This window comes from Zootoca vivipara, chromosome 6 (genome assembly GCF_963506605.1).
Source record: "Zootoca vivipara chromosome 6, rZooViv1.1, whole genome shotgun sequence".
NCBI lineage: Eukaryota > Metazoa > Chordata > Lepidosauria > Squamata > Lacertidae > Zootoca > Zootoca vivipara.
Window position 1 is genome coordinate 27,242,001 of NC_083281.1, and position 13,440 is coordinate 27,255,440.

General features: G+C 44.8%; 1 protein-coding gene across 3 annotated transcripts; it reads right to left on the reverse strand.

Annotated features, from left to right (window-relative positions):
• Positions 1–326: 326 nt before the first annotated feature.
• LOC118087551 (uncharacterized) lies at positions 327–13,215 on the reverse strand. 3 transcript variants are annotated; one of them, XM_035120313.2, is made up of 7 exons: positions 12,979–13,075; positions 9,064–10,006; positions 6,747–7,864; positions 5,672–5,780; positions 3,492–4,118; positions 1,593–1,753; positions 327–682 (listed from the first exon to the last, which is right to left on the reverse strand). In XM_035120313.2, the coding sequence occupies exons 2-7, from the start codon at positions 9,668–9,670 to the stop codon at positions 674–676; spliced, it is 2,631 nt and encodes an 876-aa protein (XP_034976204.2). In that variant the 5' UTR covers positions 9,671–10,006; positions 12,979–13,075; the 3' UTR covers positions 327–673. The 3 variants fall into 3 exon arrangements, with proteins under 3 accessions (XP_034976204.2, XP_034976203.2, XP_034976205.2); XM_035120312.2 differs by having other exon boundaries at positions 9,064–10,020; positions 12,979–13,008; XM_035120314.2 differs by lacking the exon at positions 9,064–10,006 and having other exon boundaries at positions 12,979–13,215.
• Positions 13,216–13,440: the final 225 nt, after the last annotated feature.

The window sequence follows — 13,440 nt, forward strand, 5'->3', positions numbered from 1 at the left end:
GTACTGTATTAGTTCACATCCACTTCTTGCTACCCTTGCATATTTCATCTCTCCTCCTCTCTCCACACCTGCCTTTTTTTTGCTCATACCTTCAAGCACTATGGTAAGAACCAGAGTCCATGGTTCTTTTTGTAACTTTCAAGGTATGAAAAATTGACTAAACATAAATACTAAACTAGACCATTTCACAGCCTTTGCCTAGTACAATGTTCCCTCTGGAGGCAGTGTGCACCTTTGATTTAGGTATTTCTGACTTGAGGCCTGAACAGGAATCTCTGCCAATTGGTTCAACACCCATGCTATTTAGTGCCCACAGACAATATACAAAAACGTTCCCAGTTGCTTTATTTAGAGCTAAGCAGGAAAGAAACAGGTACTACAGTATAAAAACAAACAAATCCTAGAGTAACATTAGAAGGACAGTAATGACAGTCAACATTTGCACCACAGCAGGCAAAGAGCTTCAGCTCTAGAGCCTGCTGCAGTCTGAGCAACTTACATGATATGCTAAGGGTAGGGGTCAGGGACAAAAGATAATGAATGTAGCAAGATTGGCTGTCTCAGACAACCAAGAGCTGAAGGAGCTTTTTCCTTTTAATTCAGGTCCTCATCCTAGCGTCAATATTGCTGCTGAATTTCTTGATGCTCAATTTCTTGATGCTCAGCTTATGTTTCAGAAATGCTGAGGAGAGAGCAAAGTTAGTATCCAATTAAACGTTTTATATATATAACAGTCAGGAAATGAAAATTTACCACAGAAATTAACAGCAGAAATGGTTAAGATTTTCCAGAAACCAATGCCACTTTCAACATTCCTCAACTGCTTCAATCTGTCCTCCATCTCCCAAAATTATCCAATACCAGATATTCAGAAATTTGCTTTAACTTCTCATTAAGAAACAAGAGGAAACCAAACTATTAAAAGAAGACTTAAGAGTCCTAATCACTGTCTTTTTCATCTGCTACCTGGATAATTACTTCTGGAATGGAACTTTGGCCTGGTCTGCTCCCACACTGGTTGCCTTCCCCAAGCTCCAATGAAGCCACCCAGTTTGAGCAGACCAAGTGATCCTGTGAGGGAGCTGTATTGGAGCAGGGATGAGGAACCTGGTGACCTCTAGATGTTATTGGGCCACTGGACCATTGGATCCCTTATCACACACCATGTTGGGTGGGGTGATGGGAATCCAACAGCTGGAAGGCTACAGGTATCCCAACCAGGCCAGTGCAGACCGGGCAGTGGGGCAGGCGGGTACACTTTTCCCAGGCTTTGGAGGACTAAGCTGATTGGGGGGACCCTCCAGGGAGCGGCTGCTTTTCTGGTTGAGTTTATAACTTTAATCTAACAAGACTCCCACCCGAGGCCTCAGACAAGCTCTTCACAGGCGTGATCCCAACCCTGATCTAGACCAAGAGAAAAGGGAAGCAGTAAGCCCTCTTCAGGCTAGATTGCCTACATTTTATGAATTATTCAAACTTATCAGTATGGAGAGAGGCATAATAACAAGCATTTGTTGCTGAAAAAGAAAAAAAATGAGAGGTGGAAATAACAGTTTGCTTTTAAACATGGATAGCAAAGAGAGGAGACTTACATTTCTCTCTCGCCATACTGGCTTGCTGGGAATTTCGGCAATATTCTGGGATGTGTTTGTTGCGGACAGCGACTTCCTGTTGCTGAGGATGTGCACAATAGTGCCAAGAGCTTCTGATAAGTCTTGTAAAGAGGTACCACTCAACCCATATAGTGTGGAAGCTGTACAAATGAAAAAATAAATATAACAATCCTCACTGATGGAGCAGTCTGTACGACTTCCAGGTAGCATTGCCAACAATTCTTATTAGAGCAGTGGTAGTTAACCTGTGGTCCTGCAGATGATGTTGGGATTACAGCTCCCATCACTGACCATTGGCTATGCTTGCTGGGGGGGGTACAGGTTGGCCACCCCCAGAACATTCCTTTCTGTCATCTTTCATTAGCCAATAATCTCTTTTCTTTTTTGAAGTCTTTTAATATACACCTCATACCCCTCTCTTTTTATTGCTGCACTAGCTTTATGGATCAACTTTTAAAACCCTGGAGTGCAAATCATTAAGTATAAAGTTCTTCACTCCCAACTTCTAGCTCTCATCTGTTATCATTCTAACATTTCTCTCTTGTCTGCTATTGTTCACATCTCCCCTTCTGCCTAGTATTGTGCCACTCTCTATGTCTGGAATAATCACTGTCTACTCACCATTTGCCTCCCCTGCTTTAAATCCATGCTCAAAACCCACTTCTGCAAAGCCTTTTCTAGATCATCATACCATGACATCATCTGTTCTTTGCTTGTGTTCACCTTACAAACTGTGCCATTTTTAATTAAATTTAAATTTACATACAGTTGTACCTCGCTTTGCGAGTTCGTCGATCCCCAAGGCACGCTTCTGCGTGTGCGCGAAGCGTCGATAGAGCACTTCTGCGCACGCACACACTGCACGAATCGCTTCTGTGCATCCGAGCGCCACGGAACCCGGATGTAAACACTTCCAGGTCCGAGGTGGTCGGAAACCGAAGCAGTTGCTCCCCAAGGCGGTCTCAAACCGAGGTACCACTGTATACTATATCTAATACACAATCTGTATTAAATGTATATTCTGCTTTTCTATGGAAAGTGGATTATGCTAATTTATTGAATTTATATACCCTGTTTCTCATATTTTAAGACATACCCATAAAATAAGCCATAGCAGGATTTTTAAGCATTCAAGGAATATAAGCCATACCCCGAAAATAAGACATAGTGATAGGCGCAGCAGCAATGCCGGCCGCGGCAGGAGGAGGAGGAAAAAAATAAGACATCCCTTGAAAATAAGCCTTAGTGTGTTTTTTTGAGGAAAAAATAAATATAAGACATGTCTTATAATATGAGAAACACGGTACGACGGTTTGCAACATATAGAAATAAAAATACTTTATTGTCACTACAAAATAAAAAAAATCCTTCCAGTAGCACCTTAGAGACCAACTAAGTTTGTCATAGGTATGAGCTTTCGTGTGCATGCACACTTCTTCAGATACTTCTTGTATCTTCAGATTCTTCTTGTCACTGTACCACTTGTTTACAGTGAGATTAAACGAGCCCCCCCCCAACAATCTCTCAGTCCTTATTATATGAACACAAAATACAGTAACATAGTAATATAAAGACAATACCCCACACCCCACTGGAGTATGCCACCATGGGGGTTCTCCCACTTCATGCCATAGCATCTAGAAGCATCTGCTACATCACTCAGCATCAACGCGCTGTTCACATGGCAGGTGCCCCTGGACATTATGACAGAAGGAGGCAGTGGGACTTGCCATGTGGGAATCTTGTTTTCACTGGCATTCCCATGAGTGGGCATAATAACGGAACCCACCAATTCCATGCAGTCACAATATAGGTGCCTGAGAGGCAACCCATGGCACCACAATGAAACAACCTCTGTCTGCTCATGCCAACAGTTACCTTGGGTTAGTCGGAGCTCCTCTCGCACAGTGTCCAGCTCAGCCTTTAATACGGTGCATCTGGCACATGGAGGTAGCATTCTGGAGCCTGGTGGCCCATCGTGGGTGGTGTCGCCACTGCCGTTTCCACTCCAGGGAGAGTGCAGCAACATCTCAATGCTGTCACTGAGTGAAGGTCTATCTGCCTCAGGAGATATGTGACCATCATTCCCTCCTTGGGGGCAGGACGCATTGCCATCCTTGTCAAAGACCAGTTGAGATGGCCCAAGGCCAGCTGTTGCTTTCTGCTCGCAGGATGAATTAGAAGAGAGCACCCCATTCAGAGCCTTTGAAACCCTACCACTGCCCTCCATCTTAGCTTCCCCCTCAACCAGACTCTCTACAGCCACAGCAACATTGCACCCGGAAACAGATCTTCCCCGCCCTTTCGCTTTCCCAGCTTGCTTTCCTGGTGCAGGGGTTGGCATTTGCTTAGCTTTCTCCCCAGCCTCAGATGTCTCCTCTGAGTTATCATTCGGTTTCCTTTGCTTTGTTGCTGCCTCTCCATGTTCTCCATCTTCTGTGGCCACGGTCCGTTCCCTTGGACCTGACTTTGGTCTCTTCCTCAGCCGAAGGTGTGCTTCTGTACCTGAAGATGGAGAATAAGTTTATCTTGAGAGACCTGCCAAGATAGAAAAATAACAGATGGGCTTGTGGTTAAGGCCCTAGGCTGGGAATCAGAAGATCTGGGTTCCAGGCCCACAGATGCCGCAGGGCTCCACTCACCCCTAGAGGACAAGGTTTCCTTATTTAACAGGTTTCTTAGGATACAAATCATCAGGAAGGGCCATGAATAATCATGAATACAGTCCTCTGAATGCAAAAGATGCTTGGCAGTCTTCCTCTACCACAAAAACACTGAGGTGGGTTACCGTTATTTCCATATTACAGATGATTAATGGAGACTGAAAAAAGTGTATTCTCAAGGCCCACTCAATAAGGACACCTAATGTATCACATTCTCCTAAAGAGAATTCACACTCTGATAATAAGGATGTATTTTCTCCTTTGAAGCGTGGCATATCTTTTCCACTCCATGTATACAAAGAAACATACCTCCGCCACCCTTTCAATATAACTCTTAATAAAATTTCCCTTAAGGTGACTTGGAAGATAGTTTTTCTTCATGTTAAAAATCTGACTGACTGACCCTTTTAGAGTCAGGCAGGATCTTTCCCCCTGAAGATCAGATAGGCTAGTGAATATAATTTTTGAAGCGTGAAGCAGGACACAGTCCAGGAGATCTCATCAAAATAATTTGAGGCATTTTGAGAAATTGTTGTAATTATCACACAACCCTAGCTACAACTTATATTTGCATAGGTGAAAGATTTATACGATCTGAAGAGAAGCCAGAGTATGTTCTTATTACTTGCAGGCATGGCAATTTATTGTTGTTGTTTAGTCGTTTAGTCGTGTCCGACTCTTCGTGACCCCATGGACCAGAGCACGCCAGGCACTCCTGTCTTCCACTGCCTCCCGCAGAAATGGCAATTTATAAATCTCTTTAATACCATTTTCATTGTTTTGGTGGTTCCTGTGGTTTCATCTGCTATTTTGTTTGTTGACAGATGACATGTAGTTGTGGGATGAATTGTATTAATGCTCTTGTTTAGCAGTGCAGGATTTGACTCACTAGACGTAAGTCCCATCCAACTCTACAAAAATTAATAATTATTTTTTTATGGAAAAAATAATTACCAATCAAAGCATTCTTACAACCATGATCCTGTATCTAGCAGTAGTTCCAATCATCCCAGTGTGAAGAGGCAAATATGGAAGGGTTGCAAATTCCACGCAAAAACATTTCTGCTGTCCTCAACATAAATAATTGGCCAAACCTACTATAGGTTTACTATACTCTCTGGCACCTGAGAAGGCAGCATACTGTAGTCTCCTGTAGCATGAAGTGCTCAAAGGAGAAAGTGGTAGAATTCGGAGTAAATTTTATTTTAGAGCCCTTATGTTAAGCAGATGAAAGCAGGAGCAGGTTTACTGCCAAGCAATAGATGTAATTATTATGAGGGGTGGCAGGCGAGGGAGAAATAATGTCAGGCATTTCCTCAACAAGTAATCCCATGAACCTGGAAAAGTAAGGATAGAGTTCTATGACCTAATGCAATCTAGGAAGGCATTCCTTACCAACTTTCCTAAGGTTCTCTTGACTGCCTTTGATGCAAGATGGTCTCCGATCCTCATCCAATTCTTCTTGGGGGGAATCTGCTACCATGTCATCGGATATCACCCGTGCCTGGAACAGTAAGAATGCCACATCTGCATTCATCACCTTCTGCTCAAGTTAACAGGCCCTTTAGTTTCACCAAGGATGTCGGTGTTGGTCCCTGTTATCTGTGAACCATGGATGATTTAAACTTGCTGTTTGTTACTGGAGAGCCAACTCATTCTAAATGTTCCTTAAAGACTGAATCCTACTGTATACACCCGAGTCCTAATAAGACTGAGTGTATCCTACCTTCATGGATGTGTTGCTAAGAATCTGATGTTTTGTACTAATGAAATGTCCGTTGTTTTTAAAAAGCAAACTCTGCCATCATAGTTGTCTAGAAAAAGTTTGAATAGTCACAATAGCAGGCCAGGTCTGCCCTCCCCATTTTGGCCAAGCAACATCCAAGACATATATGATGTGAAGTATGGAATAGATAAAGGCAAGGCTTGGATGAAAGGCGCTTTACATGTGCTGACATTCAGCTGGTTGGTGGTGCCTGCAAAGCCCCTTGCACAGTGCTTTCCAAACACCACAGACTATCAGCTGATTGTCAGTGCTTGGGAAGCAATGCACTCAAGGCTCCTCAAGCACCAACAATTTGCTTGGATTGTCAGGGCTTGAAAGTGCTGTGTGGTTTGATTGTCTACCTGCCAAATGTAGCCTGCCAGTAAGCAGATAGATCCAGATTGCCATCTGTATCCAATTCTGCACCCCTGCCATACAGTGTTAACCAAAGGCCAAGAAACCCGAGGGAATAGCAGGCATGGTTTCCAGGAATCAGAAGACAGGCTTCCGTGCCTTGCAGAACATACTGTTCCTGCCTACTCAATCCCCAACCTGTCCCCACCTTGCCAAAAATCTCTGTCCCTTCCTTCTAAAAGCTGAGGGCTAGAATTCTTAGGTTTCTATCTAGTGTCCTTTGGCCAAGGAGAAACCTGTGTAAAGTCAGCTCCAAGCAAGAATCAGAAACAATCAGAAATATGATCCTACCTGGTCCCTTTGCCTCTTGGACTCAAAGTGAAGCTGAAACCTCTCTGCCAGGGCCACAGCCTCCTTGCCATTTTCTGGTTGACATTCACGCACCAAAGTCTGGATTTCGTCCGGCAAAATATTCAAAAACTGCTCAACCACCAGCAGCTCCATGATCTGCTCTTTGCTGCGGACATCTGGCCTCAGCCATTGATAGGAAAGTCCCCACAGACACCTGTAAACCTCTTGGGGTCCCTGGGCTTCCTGGTAGCGGAACTGCCTGAAAGACTGACGCTGTGTCTCTAAGTCTATGTCTGTTTCCAGTGCTTTAGCACAATTGCTGCCACAGAGTTGTTGGGTCTTGCTATGAAGTTGGCCTTTATCTTGCTGTCCAGAACTCTGGAAGGAATCACACAATGGATTCAAAACAGAGAGGTGTGCCTCTGGGTTATCACCCTTTCCTGTTGTCCCCATGTGCCCTGCCATAGGAGGAGGCCTCAGGCCTGTCAGCAACTCTTGGCATTGGTCTCCAGGAGACTGCTGAGATAGTAGCCATCTCAGTATCTCTTCAGCAGTCCAATACTGCACGTCAGGGGGCACTTTCACTGTTCCTCCAAGTGCCTCCTTCACAGGAAGTCTGGTTAAGCCCTTTCCTGCTACATCAGCTTGCATTATCTGTTCTAGCAAAGCCTGTAGCTGTGAGCCAGGGCCTGCAGCTGTTCCTGATCCATTCTTTGTTGACATCTGCAAGGTGTGCAAAGCGTTGGTACAAGCGTTGGAGGTAGGACTGGCAGGAGGTCGCTGAGTCAGTGCTTGGACAAGCTCGGTTTGCTTCTGAAAAAGCTTCTCAAAGAGCTGGGCCTGGAACTCCCTATCCTCCCGGCGCATCTCCCTGTCATGCTGGATGAACTCTGCTAAACTCTGCTTCTCCTCTGCTTGGTTGGCAACCTGTCTCTGCATTCTCTGCACTTCCAGCTGATGTGAACGCCCATATTTCTGCCCAGTGCCCCTTGAGAAGCTTGACTGCCCATCTCCCTGAGCTTTTTGTTTCCGGGTTCGGAGGTGGGGACGTTGGTCGAGCATGGATATGAGATGTCTTGGTGCAGGCTGGGTCTCCATCACTATAGGAGAGGCCACATCTATAAGGAAAGCAACAAAGCACAATGAATATCCAGAGAAATGCAATGGTGTGCATATACCCAGGATACATTCCATCTTAGTGACAAAGCATGCTGGTCTATAAGGAACGAGAGCTGAGTCAAACTTCCAAAAAAGCAACCACTACAATCCTCACGAGATTAAATCACTTCAAAATGCATGTTAAGAAACCAAGCTTTTGTACTACATCAAATATTCCCTGCATGTAGAGAGTTAGTGCCTAAGGGGAAAGTGCTTTAGCTTTTTGACCTGGGAGAGCATTCAGACACACAACATCCATGACCTACATGCTAGAGAGTTCTATGAAGAATGCACCACATGCTTTCTTCTGAATGCATGATTTGGCTTTTATTTGATTGTCATGTACCTTTTGCAGGATGAGTCCAAGGGCAGTGATCTAGGATATCTATTTAGAAAAACTAAATCCACTGTGTAACATTTTAAAATGTAAGCATATGCAGAATCACTTTTTAAAACGTGACCCCATGAGTGCAAAAAAGTTTCTGCTGGAACTGACCCTGAAATTGTGGCCAAGGTGTAGGTAAAAACAGCTGTACTGCAGCTACCCAGATGACAAATTATGAAATTATGATGGAATTAGTACAACTTGCACCCACTAGGATGCATATGTACATATGGTGCTAGGAGCTCTTGACCTTTAAGAGACAATCTTAAAGTTCAAGATGAATCAACTGGACAAGGCTAACAAACTAGAAAGAGAGCATGTTATTTATAATGGAGGATCCTGCGGTCCAAAGGGACGAAAGTGCTGCAATTCATTACCCTAGTTGGTGTCATAGTAATCTCTTTCATGGAATACATTCATCTTGGACAGGTGCCCCAACTGTCTAAGTCTAAGCTATTTTTGGTCTGATTATTAGACAATAAAGTGCAATTTTGTGATAGGCAAAAAAGATTACAATACAAGGGGACAAAGACAGCAGAACTTGAGAGGCATCTAGAAAGTCTTCTCAGGAAAGCAGAGGAGAAGCAAGCACTTGACACATATGTGGGTGCTAAGAATATAGGGAAGTGTAGGTCAGAGGTCTTGGAGGCTAAATACCCAGTAAAAGGCTCTAATTAAACAAATAATTCAAATAAAAGATGTCAGCCACACCTGAGTATCCTTCAGGAGGGGCTCTGCTGAAATAAACCAGGCAAAACGAACAATGGAGCTTACCAAGCTCAGGTGATATTTCATCTTCCGATTCCTCTTCTTTCACTTGAACTGGGATGACTTGGATCTCACCGAAGGCATCCTGAGACTCTGCCTGGGCATAGCTGAATTCATCAGTCCCTTGGCTTTCAGAGGCAGCAGTCTGTGACAACCAGTGGCCAGAGACCTGAGACCCCCACCGCTCACTGATGCTGGACTGGGTCCCCCAGGGCTCAGATATAGAAATACCTTCCTGTCTGTCTGCAGAGATACCGGACCCCTCACCAGCTTCTGAGGGAAAGCCTGGTCTGCAGTTTATATACTGTGTCATTATCTGGTCGATCTCATCATAAAATGGACACTTGATGGGTGGTCGCCCAACTGAGTTATTTTCTTTTGCTTTCCGGTAAGCCACTTTCAAGCCTTTCATTTTCTCCCGGCACTGGTCCCCAGTTCGGTAAATGCCCATTTCTGCGAGGCGCTGGGAAATGCCATCATATACTGCACGGTTCCTCCCATGAGAACTAAGATCGTGAGCGACTGCTGCCTCGGTCCACAGGGCAAGGAGCACCTTGATGTGCTCTGCTGGCCAACTGGCTGCCCGCTCTTGTGGTCTGTCACGCCTCATCATTACCAAGGAAAATCGAAGAGTTTTGTTGGTGGAAGTTAAGACGCAAAAAGTCTGGCCTATGGAAGTCCATGCACCGGCAACCCAGATACCAAGAAAGGGAATTTAAATGCAAGGGATTTCAAGGTTCCCAATCTCCATGCAAGGAACGCCTTGTAGGTGATGCTTGACCCACCTCCATGTGTCATTTATACAGAGCTTCCTGCAGCCTCCAAACCCAGGAATCTGAACTCAGGGCGGCCACAATAGCTACATCTTTCCATTCATACTAGATGGAGAGGAATCAATCCAGGGCAGGTCGCCAGCTCCTAAGAAAATGCCATTAGAGTACTGCTTCTCCTGTAGGAAGGAAGCTAGGTTAACAAAAACCCAAGGTTAATCCACTAAGAAAGTCACTGGTTTGTATGTATACCCAGTTTCAGGAAAGTAGGGTATCTTCATACTAAATGTCAGCTAGTCTTATTCACCTGCTAAAACAACAGAAGATGCAGCTGTCACTAATTGATGTTGGAAAAATCCTAGTTCCCCAGGTGCTTAAAAACATGGTGAAGATAAGAATTATGGCTAAATAATTGTTTCTCAACTTTCTTCCAAATAGAAGGGCAGTTTACAAAGGGATTTTCCCTGTTTTAACTCCACAACAACATGGTGAAGTAGGTTAGGCTGAAAGATAGTGACTGGCCCATGGTCATCCAGCCGAAGTCTGACACTGTTCTGTTGTCTAAACACTCTTCATTTTTTAACCTGAAGGACCCACCTTTAATCTTAACCTTCAAAACAATATTAATCTTAAAACAGTGTTTGCTTTTAGCTTTTAATTTTGTTAACCCTGCATCCTTGTGTCTCTAGAGTGCAAAAGTAAACTAATGATTTAGGCAACATTGTTTTTCAAATCACAAGAAGTAAGTGTTCCAATTCATTCCATTTTAATAAAACCTCCAGATGAGAACTATGTCCAGTACTGGGCACCACACTTTAAGATGAATGCAGACAAATTGGAACAGGTTTAGAGTATGGCAATGAAGATAGTCAGAAATATGAAAAAGTTGTATGAGGAAAGGTTGAAAGAACAGACCATTTATTTTACCCTGGAGAAGGGTGTGGGGTGTTTGTGTGTGCAATACAGCACTCTTCAAATACCTGAATGGCTGTGATGCAGAAGAAAAAACACTTGTCTCCTGTTACCCCAGAAGGAAAAAATAGATGGCTTTAAGTTACAGAAGAGCAGATTTCTGGGCAGATGGAGCTTGTTAACATGAGAAGGTAGCCCATCTAGGAAAAGGAAAACTCTGATCCTAAACCTCTGCTGCCTTGTGGGATATCTTCAGGAGAAGAAAAGTCTACAGGGTAAACCCTACACAAATCTGGAGTGCAGTCCCCAAGACGGTTGGGTGACACCTTGTACACCTCCTTCCGGCAACTCCTACAGCCAAGCAAGTGCCAAATGTATTGCTCTGCTTTTGTTTGGATCACATTAGTGAGGCTGTGAGGGGGGTCATGTCATCTGGGCAGCCCAGGATCTCCAAACACACTGCCCAGGCTTACATCCTGGGGAGGTCACTTTGATGCTGTTAATATATAACAAGTTATCAGTCTTTGCAGCCACAGCAGGTGCTGTGATTTTCTAACCGTTTGACTTCCAGAGGTGCACTCCATTGTCTCTAGGGACAGACGGGTGCCAACAACAACTTCCTATTACTAAGAACAGTTTGATAATGGAACCAATCAACCAAGGTGGGTCCCATGCTGGACAGCTCCAAGCAGAGGATAAACAGCCAGCTGTTCAGGATGCAGAAATTTTCTGCAATAAGGTGTATGTGTGTGTGTGGGGGGGATCAGTTGGCATTGGACCAGATAATCTGTACAGCCCTCCCCAATTACCTATTCTATTCCATTCTATTCCCGGTTCTATTACCTCAAAGGCTAAGCTTAAGAGAAACTAATTCTACCAGTTTGAAGAAAGAAACTAGCTGTGCATTGTGTGTAGCTTCATTGGCAGCAGCATCAATCCACCCCCCACCCCCAAAGCAGTTTTTCTCAGGAAAAAAGTTTTTCTAGATGGCTCCAAAGGCCACCTCCAATTCTAAAATTCAGGTGTCCAGATGTAGTGGAAGTACAAAAGAGTTACACAGTGGTTATTTTTGTTTGTTGTGTAAAAAAGGGAATTTTAGCAAATGCTTCTTTCCTTGCCTCTATGCAACAAGGTAGACTGGTAGAACTACCACAATTCCCACTTCTACATAAACAATTCAAGGCAAATGAGTTTTATCTGCCTTTGCATCTGGTCTCCAGCCACTTTTCTGTTTCTGTTTAAGTAATGTGTGGTATGGGAGAATCTTAAAGAATAAGGTTGTGATGCGACTGGTGCAATCTGCCTGAGATTAGGGTGCAAGCCACTTGTGCATTCAGACCTTCCCGCCTGAAACCACTTGCTCCCTGAAGAACAAATAAACTCCAAGATCTGTATCAGAGTGCTTTTTAACGTATGGTGTGGATACGAGCACTATCTCTCAGCCTAGCCTCCCTCGCAGGGTTGCTATGAGGAGAAAAATCAGGTCTGCATATGAAAAACGCTGCACCCTTCCTTGAGGAGGATTGAAATATAATAAGCAAAACTTACAAATCAATAAACCTAGGAAAGCCAGCTTTTCACCCAGCTTGCAGAAAGGCTGAGCTGCAGTGATTAGCCAAGGGTCCTGTTTTAGCTCCAGACACTTAAGATTACGTTTATTTATTACATTATTATTGATAACAAATTTATTATCATCACTATTATTTATTAGGTTTTTATGCTGCCCTTCATCATAAGATCTCAAGGGGGTTCACAGAACAAAATACAGGACAGAAACAAGTAAATAATTAAACAAAACAGAAAAAACAATACCCTCCTTTCACACATGTATAGATCCCCCTGGACACCCCAACAACAACACCAAAAGCCCCTTTTGAAAACACGCGTTTCTTACTGCAATTATTTATATAGTCGTAGATCTAGGAATGTATATATTTCAAAATGCACTTTTTAGAAAGGGACTGAAGCCCCCCGGTTTCTCTCAACAGGCCGCTGAAAAGGGGCGGGAGAGATGCTCTCGGCTGAAGGGCAAACGGGTACCGTTCCCTAGACAGGGAAGGAGCCCGCTTAGGCCAAGGAGCCCCCTTCACCCACAGCCCTGGCGCCGCCCCTCGCCGCCGCCATTCCCCGAGGCAGAAATCACCGCAGGCGGCCTCCCTCCCCGCCGCCGGAGGGTGGACGGAATCGCCTCCCCCTTCCCCACCCGCTCCAGGGCACCGAAAACCACCTCCCTACCTACCTGCTGTTAAAGAACCACCATAAAGGGGTGGAGCCGCTCCGGCTGCGAGCCCGCCCACAGCCTCCGCCAATAGGTGAGCCGGGTTGTTTCGGCTGTGGGGGCCAATCATTGACTCGTCGGCTTGTCACTCACACGGGCAAGAAGCGGGGCTCGGGGGTGGGATTAATCTCTCTTTCTCTCTCTCTCTCCCCCTCCGCCTCCACTCCACCGGTATCCGTTTCTTGTCCCAGGAACCGGCGACAGGAGTTGGCTGAGAGCTCTTGTCGATCAGAGGGAAGTGGGCGGGGAACGGAGAGGCCATTCGGCCGGCGCTCCTATCAGTCAAGAAAGGCAGCAAGGTGGGAACGTACCGTAGGGTATCTTCTTACCATCTGCCGGGCCTGTTAGTAGAGATAGGAAATGTTGTAGAATGACCCGCGGTGTAAATGGATGGTGCCCAGGAACCTATTAAAACACGCGCGC

Coding starts and splice junctions, on each gene's coding strand:
- LOC118087551 (XM_035120313.2), bottom strand. CDS start 9,670: ATGATGAGGCGTGACAGACCACAAGAGCGGGCAGCCAGTTGGCCAGCA. Junction 7,865..9,063: donor TGAAATATCACCTGAGCTTG/GTAAGCTCCATT, acceptor CTTTCCTTATAG/ATGTGGCCTCTCCTATAGTG. Junction 4,119..5,671: donor AGAGAACCTTAGGAAAGTTG/GTAAGGAATGCC, acceptor CTCCATCTTCAG/GTACAGAAGCACACCTTCGG.